This window comes from Carassius gibelio, chromosome B20, assembly GCF_023724105.1.
Source record: "Carassius gibelio isolate Cgi1373 ecotype wild population from Czech Republic chromosome B20, carGib1.2-hapl.c, whole genome shotgun sequence".
Classification (NCBI taxonomy): Eukaryota; Metazoa; Chordata; class Actinopteri; order Cypriniformes; family Cyprinidae; genus Carassius; species Carassius gibelio.
Window position 1 is genome coordinate 3,442,376 of NC_068415.1, and position 16,812 is coordinate 3,459,187.

General features: G+C 35.9%; 1 protein-coding gene across 2 annotated transcripts in view; it reads left to right on the forward strand.

Annotated features, from left to right (window-relative positions):
* The window catches only part of LOC127984576 (protein eva-1 homolog A), a 38,534-nt gene that overhangs the window by 18,823 nt on the left and 2,899 nt on the right, over positions 1–16,812 (forward strand). Inside the window, exons 5-7 of one of the 2 annotated variants that reach the window (XM_052587281.1) lie at positions 265–408; positions 13,270–13,410; positions 16,478–16,627. In XM_052587281.1, coding sequence (XP_052443241.1) covers positions 265–408; positions 13,270–13,410; positions 16,478–16,627 — 435 coding nt within the window. Of the gene's footprint in view, positions 1–264; positions 409–4,040; positions 4,338–13,269; positions 13,411–16,477; positions 16,628–16,812 lie in introns of those variants that run through there. The other variant, XM_052587282.1, reaches the window with a different exon arrangement.

Sequence of the window (16,812 nt, forward strand, 5' to 3'; positions counted from 1 at the left end):
CCAATAATTCAGACTTTTCATCGCAATACTAAAATAACACTAGTTTATAAATCAGAATTTGCTGGCAACATTGTGTCTTGAAATGACAAATTCTCCAGTTGATAACATTCAGGAACATCCTTATTTGGAGCAATGATATCTAAGTGAACCAAGCACTGAAGTTTTTTTTATTTTTAATCGGTCATTAGAAGTCAGTAGATGTCTATATTGTGTGTGTGTGTGTGTGTGTCCTGGGATCTCACCTGACGTGTCATGTGGTTCCAGACTGCTCATCAGATGTGGCTCTGCAGGTGATGACATCACGTTGCCAGGGGAAACGCTCCTGTGTGGTCCGCGCCTCGACACAAGAGTTCGGTGACCCCTGTTACCACGGCACCCGCAAATACCTCAGCGTCATACACACCTGCGGTGAGTTACACACCTCACACCTCAACACCTCCAGTCCCTTCAGTGACTACACTACACTGAGCAACAGCTTTTTATCCAAAGCTACTTAAAATTGGGGAATACATAAAGCGATTCTTCTTAAAGAGGCAAACAAAAAAACTAGTATTATTATATTAGCTTTTTATTTTTAAGTTCACTATAAAATAAATGTATTTGTATTTAATACTAGGACTGCCTTTTATTTTTAATAATATTATCACACACTATTATTTAGTTAATTTACTATAATTTTATAAAAAATAAACTAAATAAATAAAGTCGAATAATATTATAACTATTTTTGGACTGTTTTGAAACAACTGATTGAGGTTTCTGTGCAAATCACATGAGGAGGACATTGATAGTCTAACTGAATGTATTACAGATTATATTAACTTCTGTGTTGAAAACACACTCCATACTAAAAAGATCAAATGTTATTCAAACAATAAGCCTTGGGTTACCTCTGAGTTAAAAGTGTTATTAAACAAGAAAAAGAGGGCAGTACAGAGGTTATTGAAAGTTAAAGTTAGAGAGGGGAAAGTGAGTTATAAGTTAAAAATGGAACAGAAACTACAACAAAAGAATGTGAGAGAAGTTTGGAAAGATCTAAATATGATGTCTGGACATGAAAATAAAGTAAGAAGGTATATTGTCCTTGGTGGTCAGACATGGGCAGATGGATTAAATACATTTTTTAATAGATTTGATACTGGGTCTAATGATAATCTTGAACATCTCCCACAAACTACCACAGAGCTCACCAATATTTATATCCCAAGCTGTTAGCTCATCCTTTTCTCCCATATCTCTCATTTGTGAGTATATTCCTTGCTTATTATATGTCAGTTATAATCATTGATAATCATTATATTATTATATTAATTATCATAATTGATAATTGTCATTGATAATCAGAAAGAGATTATTTGTCTGTTTTCTGTCAAATTTCTCACAAATGAGAAATATCAGACAGCCTATAATATTTTTTGCAATCTGCTGTAAATAGTGAAAATTTCAGTCATGTCACATTTTTAATTTCAATGCATTAAAATGTATGAGGGAAGAAATGCAAAATGCAGTTAAATGTTGTATCATTAAATTGATCTACAGTTGCATTCTCTCTGCTATTTTGTATCAGTTTTTTATAGAATTAAACAAACACAAAGTATTCTCAAATCACCTGTTCTGTGCTGTTTGAATATGATTTTATGTAATTACAGTAAGCACATGAATAAATCTACAGAGGTGTGAGACAGTATTTGAACACTAGAGGGCAGTGATCACTTTACAGCTGGACTAGCCATGATTTCTCTTGTGTGTGCCTTCATTATTAGAAACCAGTTCAAAACTGTAGATTATAGCATATAGTTAGAGCTTTGTTCAGATCACCAAGTGTGTCAGTATGATCACTGCTGTCATACTGTTTGTGTTGATGGTTCTGCAGGGTTTCAGCTTCCAGACCAGACTCAGAACCATTCATCTGTCTGTCCAAATACATGTGACAGACTATAAAGAGTCGTGTTTCTGAACTTCCACCAAGTGTTATTACTGCAGTCATGGTTGTGGTGTTTGGGAAGTGTGTGGTTTGGTTGTGAAAACAGACAGAGTGCGGTGTGTTTGTTTAAGAGCAGATATCAGCTGGGCTGTGATTTCAGATGTTAAACCAGACTCATGTGTTCAAGTGAGAGCGATCCAACAAATAATCATAGAATCTAGTTTTTCGGCGGTTAGGATGCTGCAGTGAGATAAAAACAAGTTTCTCGGCTTCCTGTGCATCTGAGTTTGCGTGTGTTTATGCTTCAAATCAGATGAATGTGGTTTGTTTTTTGTCAGACTGAATGCAGTTTTTCTAGCTGATTAAACGTCAGTCAGGCCCGACCGAAACTTTCCTTGTACGCTAACTATTTCCTGTCCCAGAAATCTGATGAAACACCAAGCCTTCCTTGAGGAGTCGAAGCTAAAAAAAAAAAGAAAAAATATTTATTAATCTATTAAATATTTATTTATAATCATTAATATATGCATAATAATTTTTTGTGTATTTATGTTATTTTAGCCATTAATTACGAAACAAAACGCTTTATGATATTATAAATTTTATTAATTGATTATTTGTTAGAAATTTGTTTGAATCATATTATAAGATAAATATGTATTAATTTATTAATTTTTTTTACATATTAAAATTGGTTATTGTATGCATTTACTTAAATAAATACATTTTAAAATAATAAATACATATTATAAAATAAATATTAATTCTTTCTTTTTTATTGATGAAAGAATTGTATTAACTAAGTTTTTGACCAGTTTACTGTCTAATTTCTTGTAAATTAATAGTATTTATAAATTATTATAAAATATTTCTATATTGTGTATATAAATATTAGCAGTTATTTATTTACTCATTTATATATTTGATATATTATGATTAATTACTTAATTAATGCATGAATCCTCTACTTTTAAAAATGCATTTTATCATTTATAGACATTATTTATAATTAGAAATATTATTTATAAATTAGTTAAAATATTATTTATGCATTTATTCACTTCTATATTTAATATTTATTTACCAGCTTGCTCTTTTCTTTTTTCTTTTTTCCTGGATTTGAGTTTATGAGGTTCATATTCGTGGCTCCATCAGTGTGACTGACAGATAATTTGAGTTTAATGAGCATGACTAATGTCTTCAGAACCACTGACAGCATTCGGCTCAGGAGAAATCAACAGAAACCAGTCGGATCATGTGACCCGAGAGAGCGAGCCGAGGTGTTTTGGTCTATCGCAGCATACCATTGCCCTTAAAAGGCTGTTCTTTTAATTGGCTTTCAATCCAAACACACGGCGCCAGCTCTGTTTGCACATGCTCAGTTCAGCCCTCACTCTCTGTGTTTGATAGTTTGGGAGTTACAAGACACTTGTGATTTATTCACTGTTTGAAAGAGTGCTGCAGTGTTTGAGAGAGCACGGCATGCTGGGATATCAGCAGTGTGAGGGCAGCACATGTGAAGCGCCGCTCGTTCAGTGGGTCATTCGGGGTGTGGTTGAGGTCAGAGGTCATCTGCATAGCTGCGGATCAGCCAATAGGAGGCCAGCAGGCTTCAGTCCAGCACTGAGCGTGTCAGACGCCACACAGGAGGAGTGCGCTGATCGGTTCTCGTGTGCTGGTTTTTGGCCTCCTGATTATTTTTCTTGGGTCTGAACTGTTCGTGATGTCCACTATAATGGACCACTTTTGCTCTCATTTTGTAGTGCTTTTTACACCGTAAACACTTCTGCCACCATATATTCTAACTGCATGAAAAAGAGTTCTTCCAACTTTATTTTGTCTGTCCCTTTAATCCTAAATTGGCTGAATTGTGTTTTTCCCTTTTGGATTAAAGTCAAAGTAAAGCCAGCGTGTGTGTGTGTGTGTGTGTGTGTGAGAGAGAGAGAGAGAGAGAGAGAGAGAGAGATCAAAGATCCAAAGCCACAGTCTCCACTGAATGAATCTCTAATGTCACTTCCTGTTTCTTTTTGTCTGGCTTTGTCTAATACACACTGACTCAAACCTACACGCCCCCTCCAGTGAACTCCAGCCCCTCTCACCGCCTGTGTGTGTGTGTGTGTGTGTGTGTGTGTGTGTGTGTGTGTGTGTGTCCATGCTCACGGAGGTGCTCAGTGCTGCTCTCTCGCCGGAGAGAAAGCCGTGAATCAGGAGACACGAGCTGGAGAAAGAAAGGCAGGAGGACACAATAGACTCTTGAGGAGTTTGGTCGTGTGTTTGGAGTTGGAGGAGTGTTGTGGAGTTTTGTTTCATGGCTCGAGCGTCTGTGTGTGGCTCTGAACACACGTGAGCACAGGTAGACGCTGACCGCAGGACAGACAGAAAGAGAAAACAGTCTGATTTCCATCATGTGTCTGTAAGTGAGCTTCTGATTTTTATACAGTGCGTGTGTGTGTGTGTGTGTGTTTGTGAAGGATTTGTATTTATAAAGTGACTGTTTGAGAGGATTGGAATGTTCACGTGTTCACTAATGCATCACTAGTTCTATTATTTATAGAAGTTGGTGATTTGAACAAAGCTTGTAAAGTGAGCCATTGTATTTTGGTGCCTAGTCTTACTACAGACGTGAGGGATGATCGTGTACCTAGCAACCGCATAGCAACATGTTCCAACATTATAGCAGTGACACGCACGTTTACTTGGCTTTAGTAAACATTACTTTTTTTAATGCACATTTTTTTGACTTTTATAAAACTGGTTATATGACTAAGCCAATCCCTTCAACTAATCCCAAAAGAAAACGACTATATATATATATATATATATATATAATATATATAATATATATATATAATATATATAAAAGTTAATACTTTTATTGTATATTATTAATTTAAATTGAACATTAAATTATAATGTATTTTATATACATATTTGAAATAATTACAAACATTCCATTCATCAAAGAAACCAAAAAATAAAAAAATAAAATGGCGATCAAAAGAGACTTTGAAAACTTTTGAGAAAGTGCCTGAAGTAGGATAAGTCTTATTTAGTTTACCTCCAGGAGCAATTTTGCTATCAAGATTATCAAACAGACAAACCATCCTCAGTCACCATTTCCTGGGAAATACTGATAGGTTAAAGCCACATGAAGTAAGAAGGTCTGTATCTGTGATTAGCTAAAGATTTACTACACACACATTTGACATGCATGCTGTGATTCTGTGTCATTCTGTGTGTGTGTGTGTGCATGCTTATGTGGTTTATGAGGACACGCATTTATATGATGACATGGGTATGACATACTGTAAGTATTATAATGTGAAGGTGATTTATGATGGCCCTTTCAGTGTTCCTGTAATTCAAAAGACTTATAAAACATACAGAATGAGGATTCTTGAAAATCAAAAAATGCACAAAGTTTCCTGTGAGGGGTAGGTTGAGGTTTAAGGTTGGTGTAGGGTGATAGAAAATACAGTTTGCACAACTATAAAAACCATTACACCTAAGGAGAGTCCCTGTAAACCATAAAAACCAGTGTGTGTGTGTGTGTGTGTGTGTGTGTGTGTGTGTGTGTGTTTGTTGTTCTCTTTCATAAGTCTCCGTGTTTCGAAATGAAAATCCGCCTTCAGTTTCATTGTGATCTTGTTTTCTTTTGCTTTTCTTCACGTTTTTCTTCCTTTTAAACATGCCCTCATCTCTCTCTCTCTCATGCTCCCTCTCTCTCTCTCTCATGCTCCCTCTCTCTCTCTCTCTCTCTCTCTCTCTCTCTCTCTCTCATGCTCCCTCTCTCTCTCTCTCTCTCTCTCTCTCATCCCCTCTCTCTCTCATGCACTCTCTCTCTCTCTCTCTCATGCTCCCTCTCTCTCTCTCTCTCTCTCTCTCTCTCTCTCATGCTCCCTCTCTCTCTCTCTCTCTCTCATGCTCCCTCTCTCTCTCTCTCTCTCTCTCTCTCTCTCATGCTCCCTCTCTCTCTCTCTCTCTCTCTCTCTCTCTCTCATGCTCCCTCTCTCTCTCTCTCTCTCTCTCATCCCCTCTCTCTCTCATGCACTCTCTCTCATGCTCTCTCTCTCTCTCTCTCTCTCTTTCAGGCTCTCTCTCTCTCTCTCTCTCTCTCTTTCAGGCACTCTCTCTCTCTCTCTCTCTCTCGCTCTCTGTGTCCTGAAGGAATGACGGATTGAGCAGTTGTAGCAGATGTTTTATTTTAGGTGTGTCTCTTTCACTCCATCATTAGATGTTCAATGACGTCCTGAATGGCTACAGTTTCTCAAAATGCCAAGCTCTGATTGCCTTGGTTTACATCTTTTCCAGGAATCATTATGCAATATGCACAGGTTTTTCTCAGTCCACCAGGAAACAAATGTTCTCATGAGGAAGAACCCTTTGCTGTATTTGACTAAGTGTATGGTATGTGATGAGATAAATACATCCTGCTTCTTTTTAGGGTTTTATCTGTGAAATAATTGGTTTCTCGACAGAAAACAGGAGTGGAGTAAAGATGATAAAAATATATATAACTTTGATCACAGTAATAAATTACATTTTAAAATATAATTTAAAAAGAAAACTGTTATTTGAAATTGTAATATATATTACTGTTTTTACAGTATTTTTGAACACATAAATGCAGCCTTGGTGCACAAAAAAAATAAAAAATAAAGGTTGGGTTTTGTTTTAGAATTATTTGCATGTAATTATGATACCTTAAAAACAGTGTTACCTAAAACTTAAGTCCATACTTGTCTATATTTGTGTAGAATTGAATCATGGTCATCTAGAACAGTTGTTCTCCGTGACTCTTTGTGCTACTGAGCTTTAAATGGCCCTCAAGTCCATTAATATCCGCAGCATGTGTGTGTATTTGTGTGTACAGTGTGTGTTCAGGAGACCTTCAGGCACGTTAACAGACACAGAGAGGACATTTTCAGCATATGTGGATTTATTGGCCAGACTTGTGCCTGTTAACACTAATTTGTCGGGACAGAGTAAGAGTTTGGCGCTGGTTTTCACCGAACAGAGGGACTGAATTTTTCAGCTTTATTTTGTAATCATGCGAGATGCGAGCGCAGCGGGGCGTGCGCTTATTAAAACTGCTCACTGTAAACAGACGCTTTGAGTTTGTGCTTCCCTCACAGACATGAACCGTGTTACGAGATCAATCCGCTTTTATAACCTTCAGCTCACACGTGTTTCATTTGTATTTAATTTTACAAGCGTCTGTGATACAGTCATGACACACAAGCTAAGGACGACTTGATAATGTGTGTGTGTGTGTGTGTGTTATATTTACTTCAGGGGTAAACTAGTCTTCTGTTCTGCAGGCAGGTACATTCATAAACCAGATCGCATCAGTTTAGACTTGTTGGAGCCAGGTTATTTTTAAAACCACTGAAACCAGTTGTAGTGTAAAAATGGCCCAACCAACAAACCAATCAGTCAGTCGGTCAGTCAGCTGGTCAGTGCAACAGATGATAGACAGATCAGGTCGAGTTACTTCATATTTAGAAGAGTTTAAAGGGTTAATTATTACAGATTTAATTTGCCTGGGACTTTCAGATGAGAGCAAAACTAAACCTGAATTATGCTTGTTAATGATACATCTTTAACGCTGTTATTGAATTGAGCCGAATAATGAAACTATTATCTTCTTTACAGCTGAAATTGTCTTTGTTTCATAATTTATGTTTAACAAGCGCTATATAAATAAATCAATTACTTACTAATACTCATTCTTCCTACTCCGTTATATTCTGTATATGTGTCTTATTGCAGATTCAGTATTTTATTTGTGGACCGGAAGACAGGAGTTTCCTCTGAACACTGCTGTTTCAGCCTTGAACTAGTTTAACTCAATGACTTTTAACTCCCAGGATCCACCCACCAGGGTTTTTATCACTATACTAAAGCCTTTCAAATATATATTTCTGTTACTTAAAATCAAATAAAATACATTTTAATGGGAAACAAAAATTTAAATAATTTTTTAAACTTATTTTGATTCATATAGTTGCCAATACAGCATTTCTAATATCTGATTTGAAATATAAATATAAAAAACAAACATATTTTATATGAGTTAGTTGCATTTCTAAATGTAATTGTTTACGCTGAAGTACAATAATTTAAACTAACACTGAAAAGACAGACATAGTTTAAAAGAACTAATAAAAATGATAAAACAATATTTTTAACAAATTTAAAATATGAACAAAAAATGTAACAGCATATTCATGAGATGGAAAACCAGCCAGTCAGTATGACACTCACTGGTTTGGTGAGCTCTTGTGATTTATGCATTTTATTATTTAATATTTATTTTCTGTGACTGTGTAGTAGGCATCATTTGAGGCTGAAACTGCTAAAAACAAAAAAAAAAGCAGAGTTACGCAGGACCGAATAGCTGTGAGTCACCCACAGGAAGATCAACAGTTTTCTAACAGGATTCCTTCAGGCTTTTGTCCAGAATCTTGTGTGATTTGATGCAGTTAATGTGAGACTAGTTTGAGCGAATGTAGATCTGCTGTCCTGCCGGGATCTGCACATGCTGTTCTTTGGCTCTGTGTGTGTGTGTGTGGGACAGGCCCGTGTGTTTGGGGAAATGTGGGTCTGTCCGCTGTGTCAGCATAAACACAGAGCCAGCGCTGTGTGTGTGTGTGTGTGTGTGTGTGTGTGTGTACACGCCAGGCTTTGAGTTCAGTCCAGGTGGATCTACACAGAGAAAATCTCTCTCTCTCTCTCTCTCTCTCTTACTTTCTCTTTCTCTCTCGCTCTATTTCTACATGGTGTGCAGAAAAACATTCTTTGGACGTTTATCTGCTCTGTCTGTCTGTGTTTGTGTGTGTGTCTTGTGTGTGTGTGTGTGTGTGTGTGTGTGTCTGTTTGTTTCTGGGCACGTTTGGCCCTGTGCACTTTTAGAAACTCCTTTAAAGGACCCTTTTAGGTCTAGTTTATTGAATTTGTGTACTAACCATGTCCAGCAGTGTTTATATGTGCGTCACAGGAGAATTCTGCCAGTTTATCTTAATCCATCAAATGCCATTTCCACCACATCTCAAATGATGTATTGTTTAAAACATTTTGTGGTGGGAATTACATTTAAGCATTTTTTGAATAAAATGGCAACTCTTTTATCTAACGGTAATTTCACAACTAGCAATTTGTGAATCATAAATGCACAAATGCAAATGAATTATTTTAACACCTTTTTGACCGAATGACTGCTTCAGTGGGAATAAAAAGAAAAATATTAGTAAAGTAATTATTATAACAATTATACAATTATTCTTTTAAATATATACAATTATTATAAATATGATGTAAATAATTTATTAATAATAAATGTTAATATAGCAAAAAAAAAAAAAAAAAAAAAAAAAAATATATATATATATATATATATATATATATATATAAAATTGTATATGTAGAAGTCAGGAAAATAGCTTGAAATATGACGTGTGATGATTTAATACATAATAGTCATGAAGTATAGCATGAATTTTGAGATGCTACATTTTGCACATAAAAGTCATGAAAATAGCATAATACACAATATGAGATATGGAATGATTTTGTACATAAACAGCATGAAAAATAGCACACATTTTTGATAAAGGCCAGTTTCAGTTTGTATCTAATGTTAAGGACCCAAAGGTACAAGTGTATTCGTACATATGTGTTCACTTTAGGGATGAGATTGGCACTTGTCTTCATTGACCTTTGACTTCAGTGTTGCCACGTTTACATCTTGGTGTCCTTCTTGTCTTCATGTGTTGAATCTTCATATACAGTCGAGAAGCAGTTCTGTGACAGGGATCAGGCTGGAATTCAGGCATTTCCCAGAATGCATTCCTGCCAGACGGAGTACAGGTAAAGCTGTGGGTCAGTGAAACATGAGTCTGTGCCTGATTATTTTAAAGGCTTATTAAACCTGCTGCATGTTTTCACCTTTCCAGTGAGGCATCATGGGAAATGGGTTGAGTTCATTACCTGTAGGAAGACATATTTACATAAGCAACAAACACTGACCGCAGTCAATTATACTGCACATGACTTTCATCTTGACTTTTGATCTTATACTCTCTCTGTCTTTCCTTTGCATCTGAGAGAGAGAGAAAGAGCCGAGAGTTTTCACGTGAGGGTCTAATATTAGCTCTGTAATGATAACAGCTGTCTCTCTTTTCTTCTTTATATCTACACACACGCCACACACCACACAAAAGTTTTGTCTGCTCCATAAACACAGAGTAAATTTCTGTAGAAGTTCACTTGACATCACTGTGCATTTGGATCTATCTACAGCATATAAATGCATACAGCATTATGATGCTTAGTATGAAAATAAATATTCAATAATAAAATACTTTTTAACTTTAAGCCTTGCTTTTTAACTGAAATTAATCAAACTCAAGAAAGCCTTTTCATCACGTTTGTTAGGCAATGAAAATATGGAAAACCTGGCAAGCCTATCGTTGTATTTGTGCAAAACCAAGGAGCGGATCAGGAATGTGTCTGTCCTGCACGGGGAGTTAGATACTGTACAAGACAATAAACATCACAACGCTGACTGAGACTAAACACCATTACACAACAACCAGCTCAGCACAGCCCTGCCTGAGAGCCCTCCTACAGCTGCTCTAATGAAAGAGAGAAGCAAACTGGCTTTCTCTAAACACACACACACACACACACACACACTGGCCATCGAGTGTTGCTGGTCATGTCTTTTAGTGGGATATGAGACCAGCATTCTCTCATCAGCACCTGTCGTGGAAATGCCATTATGGTTCTAAAGGTCAGCAGGTGTGTGTGTGTGTGTGTGTGTAAAAAGCATGCTTTCTCACTTACATTCAAACTACATTTTTAAATTTTCTGAATAAATTTTGCACAAGGAAGATTTTCAAGTGCAAAACTCACCATTATGTTGTTAAGGTGCCGTGGATAGTTGCCTACACCTTGTTGTGCAGTTTCTACAATGTTTCAGGTGAAACAAGAAAAAAAACACTGAGAGAGACACGTTCACATACACACACACACACACGTTTGTTTTTGTGAAAAGTGTGTTCATCCCATAGGTGTAATGGTTTTTATTCTGTACAAACTGTATATTCTATGGCCCTACACCAACCCTAACCCTCACAGGAAACTTTGTGCATTTTTACGTTCTCAAAAAAACTCATTCTGTATGATTTATAAGTGTTTTGAAAAATGGGGACATGTATGTCCTCATAAGTCACCCTCTTCTTGTAATACCCGTGTCATACCCATGTCATTATACAGAGTTGTGTCCCGATGTGTCACAAAACATGCCCACACACACACACACACACACTCCTCCATGAACTTTTACTATTTGTACTTTGTTTGCACACTGATATTGAATCTCAATAGCACTTTCTGTGGTTTAGAGGATTGTGTGTTTCAGGGTGTGTGTGTGTGTGTGTGATTTGGCTTGCGTTCTGTTCATTGATGTCTTGAATTAGAGTCACACACAGAGACAGATTGCTGTAGATATTACTAGGTCTTTATTTGTGCAGCAAGGCCTCCAGCTGTCCCAGAATGCCACACTTCAGTGAGTTAAGTGTGTCTGTTTCCTGCACAGATCAGCATACGGCACATAATAGAGCTATACTATGCCAGAGAAAACACACACACGTTTTGTGGTCTGGAATGGTTTAGTTTGACTCTGATCACAGGAATATTTCCATGTTGATTCTTGTGCTGTTCTCTGTTCTTTGTGTTTAAACACAAAGTGGGTCTTTTCTGTGCAGCTATTGTCTCTGAACAGTAATACCAAAAATAGTGACTGTTTTCAGATAGGTTTCCTTAACACTCACTTGTCTTCCATTGGTTGAAGAAAACAGAAAGCCCTGCCTCCAAACATGCACCATTGGTTGCTGTGTTGAAAAATAATGTGTCCCCTAGAGATCTCAGCTAGCCATCAACTTCGCCTCACATTTGTCTAAAATACAAATACACACAACTGAGTCAATGGTAGACATAGAGCTATAAAATGAATGCATAACAATGTTGGATCTTGAGAGAATTCGAGAAATTCGATTCTGTTGAGATCTTTAACTTTGATCGTAGACTTTATATCTTGGCAAACCTAAGCATATTTTCTTCTGAAACTCTTGACTCATATTTCACGATTTGCGATTCATTTCCCTTTAAATGGGTTATTCTCTTTTTTTTAATTATCTTTCAGTTTTTGAGGATTTTGTACAAAATTGAAAATGAACACACATGCACATATATAAAAATAGACACAGAGGCACACACACACACACACATACATACATACATATAAATATATGTAAGCTCACATGTGCCTCCAATTACCCCCAATCAGTGGACTGTAATTGCTCCAGGGGCTTTATAATCTCTCACACACACACACACACACACACACACACAGTGATCGTGTCAGTCTTTAACTTGACCTCCCTCAGAGTAACGGGGTGTGTGTGTGTGTCCTCAGGCTGTTTCCAGACTCTCTAGAGTTTAACTGAAATCTGTTTCGCTAAATTTGGTGCCATGTTTATTCAGAGAGTTTAAAACAAATGCTGTGTGTTACTGAAACTATGTGTGTGTGTGTGTGTGTGTGTGTGTGTGTGAAAGAGAGAGAGAGAGAGAGAGAGAGAGAGAGAGAGAGAAAGAGACCAAACTGGACCTCTCGCAGGGCTATTAGCAGTCTATTTAAGGGTTTAAGCAGCAAAATAATGAATATACTTCAATTTATATTATTTACAGTTAGGTATTTAATTCTATCTATCTATATATCTATCATATGCAGCCTGGGTGAGAATTAACTTTAGCGTATTATATTGTTTCTTTCTTTTATTCTTTTATTATTTATTTTATGATTTATTTAGTGTAAAGAGGGATATTTTTTTTAATAAACTCCATCTAGTGCAATATGCACTAAAATTATCCTGTTGATTATATGAAAGTAAAATATCACAAAACTCACTCTGAGGACATGTGCCAAATATAATCAAAAACCAATGATAAAATCACAGTAACTTAAACAAACCCTTAAAACACACACCTGTGATTCAGGGAGGTTTACATGCAATATTCTCCACAGTATCTAATACTATACTATCTAAAACAATTTGTGGTCATTTTCTCCTTTCTTCCAGTCTGCTTGGATCCTGATCATTGCCACTATGTTTTCCTTTTGTTTCATTGTCTACAGAGCACAAAGACTGTCTTGTTTTCTGTGTACGCTGGACGATTCGTGATTGTCTCTAACGCATTGTGAGCGTGTGTGAGGGAGAAGGAAAGTAATTCAAGTAGAAGTATCATTTTTGCGGAGTTGCTGAATTATGTGTCTCTTTTAGTCCCAAAGAAACTGCTGCAGGAGTCAGTTTCCAGGCATCCATCCTTCCCATCTCCTCCATCTGTGCCTCATGATCCCAACGTGGTGGGAGACAGCGCTCCTCCTGACGGGACCCCATCTCTGACCTCGGACTCTGCACCAGGTACAAACCTGAGGACCCAAACTTCCTCTGTCCCTCAGGGCAATGATGGGAAACACTGATCTGAACCACTCACACTCTCAGCGCTGACAGTGCTGCACAATGAATCAAAATTAAGTCGTAAAGGCAATGAATGGTGATAAGGCAGAAGCTGTGATTGTCATGTGTATTTTTCTGTGAAGCACAGTTCTGTGATCAGCGGTAAATATCCATCCGAAGGCCAGAGAGCACGCTCGACCTTAAAATCCAAATATAACTATACTAAATAAATTTAACTGCTTTCATTGATGCAATGTGACTAACAAACACATGACTATGTCAATATATCAATTTTCATCATAATAAAGTATATCTATAATAAAATGCTAATCGACATAGCCTTTATCACTGCTTAGAATACAATGAAATATTGTGTGCCTTAATTATTCTGTTTAAGCCACATAATCTCACAGAAAGATCTATTTCAAAGACTCGACTGATGTTATGAAGTGAATTTGGAGTTAAAATGTTATTAAATGTGGTATTTTCACGTGCTCTCAGGTGGAGCAGCATTTACTACACATCTTCACTGAGAAGATACACAAACAGCTGTCATTATCGCAAACGATTTAGTCGATTTCACAATCCTACGATTATATCGTCTGCGATTATGATTGTGACTTTGCATAGCTTATCAGAGAACCACGGCTCTGTGTAGTAAATGCTGCTCCACCTGAAAGCAGGTGATGGAGGTTTACTACTAATCACAGAACCGGTTTACTGACTAAATGTGCGGACAATCACGATTAATTGCATTTGATTAATCATGCAGCCCTAGCTACAGCCGTGTTTTGACTGTATAATATAACCTGACAGAAAAAACATAATTAATTTCCCGCAAGCAGAGGCAGTACAAACAGATATGTTTAAGAAGCTTTTAATGGGGTCTGTTTAGATGACCCTCGTTTCTTTTCTGAACATATATTACACCAAAGGGTCTGTTAATAGAGTGATAGTTCACACACAAATGATAATTTTGTCATTTTTAGTCCACTTTATGGAATACATGAATTTTTATGTACCTTCCATGCAGTGCCATTCATTTGGAAGCTGGTTTGCGTCAGTGGAATAAAGAATATATAGATTATAATGACTTTTTATTTTAGAAAATTCGTTTTTGTTTTTTTTTACAATTCTGAGAAAAAAGAATCATGAAGTCACAATTCTGAGAAGAACAGTCCAAACTGCAAAATAGAAATTTCCAAATGTGAAAAAAAAGTTGCAATTACCTTTTTAATTTTTAATTTTGTTGTAAATTGCGAGATTTAAATTTAGAATTCCTTTTATATATATATATATATATATATATATATATATATATATATAAATTTTTTTTTTTTTTTTTTTTTTTTTTTTTAGAATTGTGTGTTTATATCTTTCAATTCAACATTATTCCATGACAGAAACAGGCTTCCACATTCATATTCACAGTGATGTTAAACCTACTGAGAAATTGTACTTCTGAAGTTAAAATACAGATGCTACGTCAAAAAAACAATTATCTCCATTAAAAATACCTAGCCAAACAATAATAATAAAAAAAATACTACAGTTAAATTATAAGAAAAACTCATACTCACATTTTATTGTAATTATTATTTATTCAAATTATAATTATTATTTTATTAGTTTTTAGAGTAACTTAAATTGAAAACAATATTTTAGATATTTTAGTATTTTTGATGCAGAAACTTAAAACAAACAAAAGCAAAAAAAAACGTATTTTAATATTTACAAATGAATTATTAGCGTTTAAAATGTATTTCAAAATATGTAAAATGTATTCTTATTATTCCAAGCATATTTATATATAATCTAATTCTACTTATTATTTGATTATTTAAATCTCCTGATTAAAAATAGTAAAACAGATGCACTATAGTTATATATAATTATACGCAACATAGTTATGTATTTATTTGTTTATAATACACATTTTAAAATTGTATTGCATTGCATTGAAAATTGTGTTGCTTTTCATTGCTTTTCTTCCTGTTTCTGCTCTCAGTTGCTGTGGTGGAGCAGTTATGAAGTATTATTCTTTAATAATACTTCATAGTTCAGGTTTAAACACTGACTTTTTAATCAGTTTCTTCTCATAAACTCAGAGATGTGGATTCAGATGGCACTTAAATTACCACATGACCTCAGTGTTTGTCAAAAACCAGTAGGTAAGGGGAATTTTACGGGGGTGGTGAGAGAAAAACACAGACATCCTGGATTCAGACAGCAATTAAATCACCGACTACCCCCTGTTAATGATGAAAATCACTTACGTCCCCCTGAGAAACGATTACCGTCCAAACAGTGCTTATGTAAGAATCTGGGACTGAAACCTGTATCCTGGAACATGTTACCGGAATACTTTCAGCTAAAATTATCTGCAGATAATTTTACAATCGTCAAGCTTAAAAAATTATGGGAAACAGACCATAAAAGCCTACCATATGAAATCATATAATGGATGCATATACACTGAAATATGGTACGATGTCAATGAGATCACAAGAAGCAATGGTATTTGATGTCTTTAAGAAATATAAGAGTGTAGTTAATTAATTCCAAGCATTTTTATTCATTTTGGAGCTTGACAGCACCATACTTTTGTTATAAAGAAGAAGAAAAATATATCGGTCTTGCTACAACATGATGATGACAGCATTTTCCTTTTTAAGTGAACTTTTCCTTTGACACCACACACACACACACACACACACACACAGACACAATGAGGACCTGTTGATGAATTATTGATGTAAATCCAACTTATTTTGTTTATTGCCAGACATAGAAGCTTGGGGCAAAATATAGACCTTCTATTTTATAAAGATCTCACGATGAAGGTTGGTTCAAACAAGGGCATGATTCATCTATAGCACAACTATTTATACAATTTATTAATTTTTTCTCTGTTTGGTGTTGTCTCTGTGCACTGGAGGCTTATGTCACTAAAACAAATTTCTTGAATGTGAAAGCATACTTGGCAATAAAGCTCTTTCTGATTCTGATGATGATTTATATTTGATCACAGGGAGGTCGACACGAGGACGGAGTTCTGGTCCGTATTCAGAAGAGACGGATCAGTCTGGAGAAAGTGATCCGAACCCAACCATCTCCAGCGTGATCAGACCAGCCATGGCCCTCATCAGCAGCATGCTGGTGGCCTACACCTACATCACAGGTAACATCACAACAGATCTGACTTTGAGACTGTGACGTGAATTACTGGCCAGACGTTTGGGTTGAAAAGATGTACATATAATGTATTTTGAAGGAGTCTCTTCTGCTCACAATGACTACATTTATTATTGCTCTGCTTTTCACAAAATATGAATATTATAAAATATTCTATATTACTGAATATTA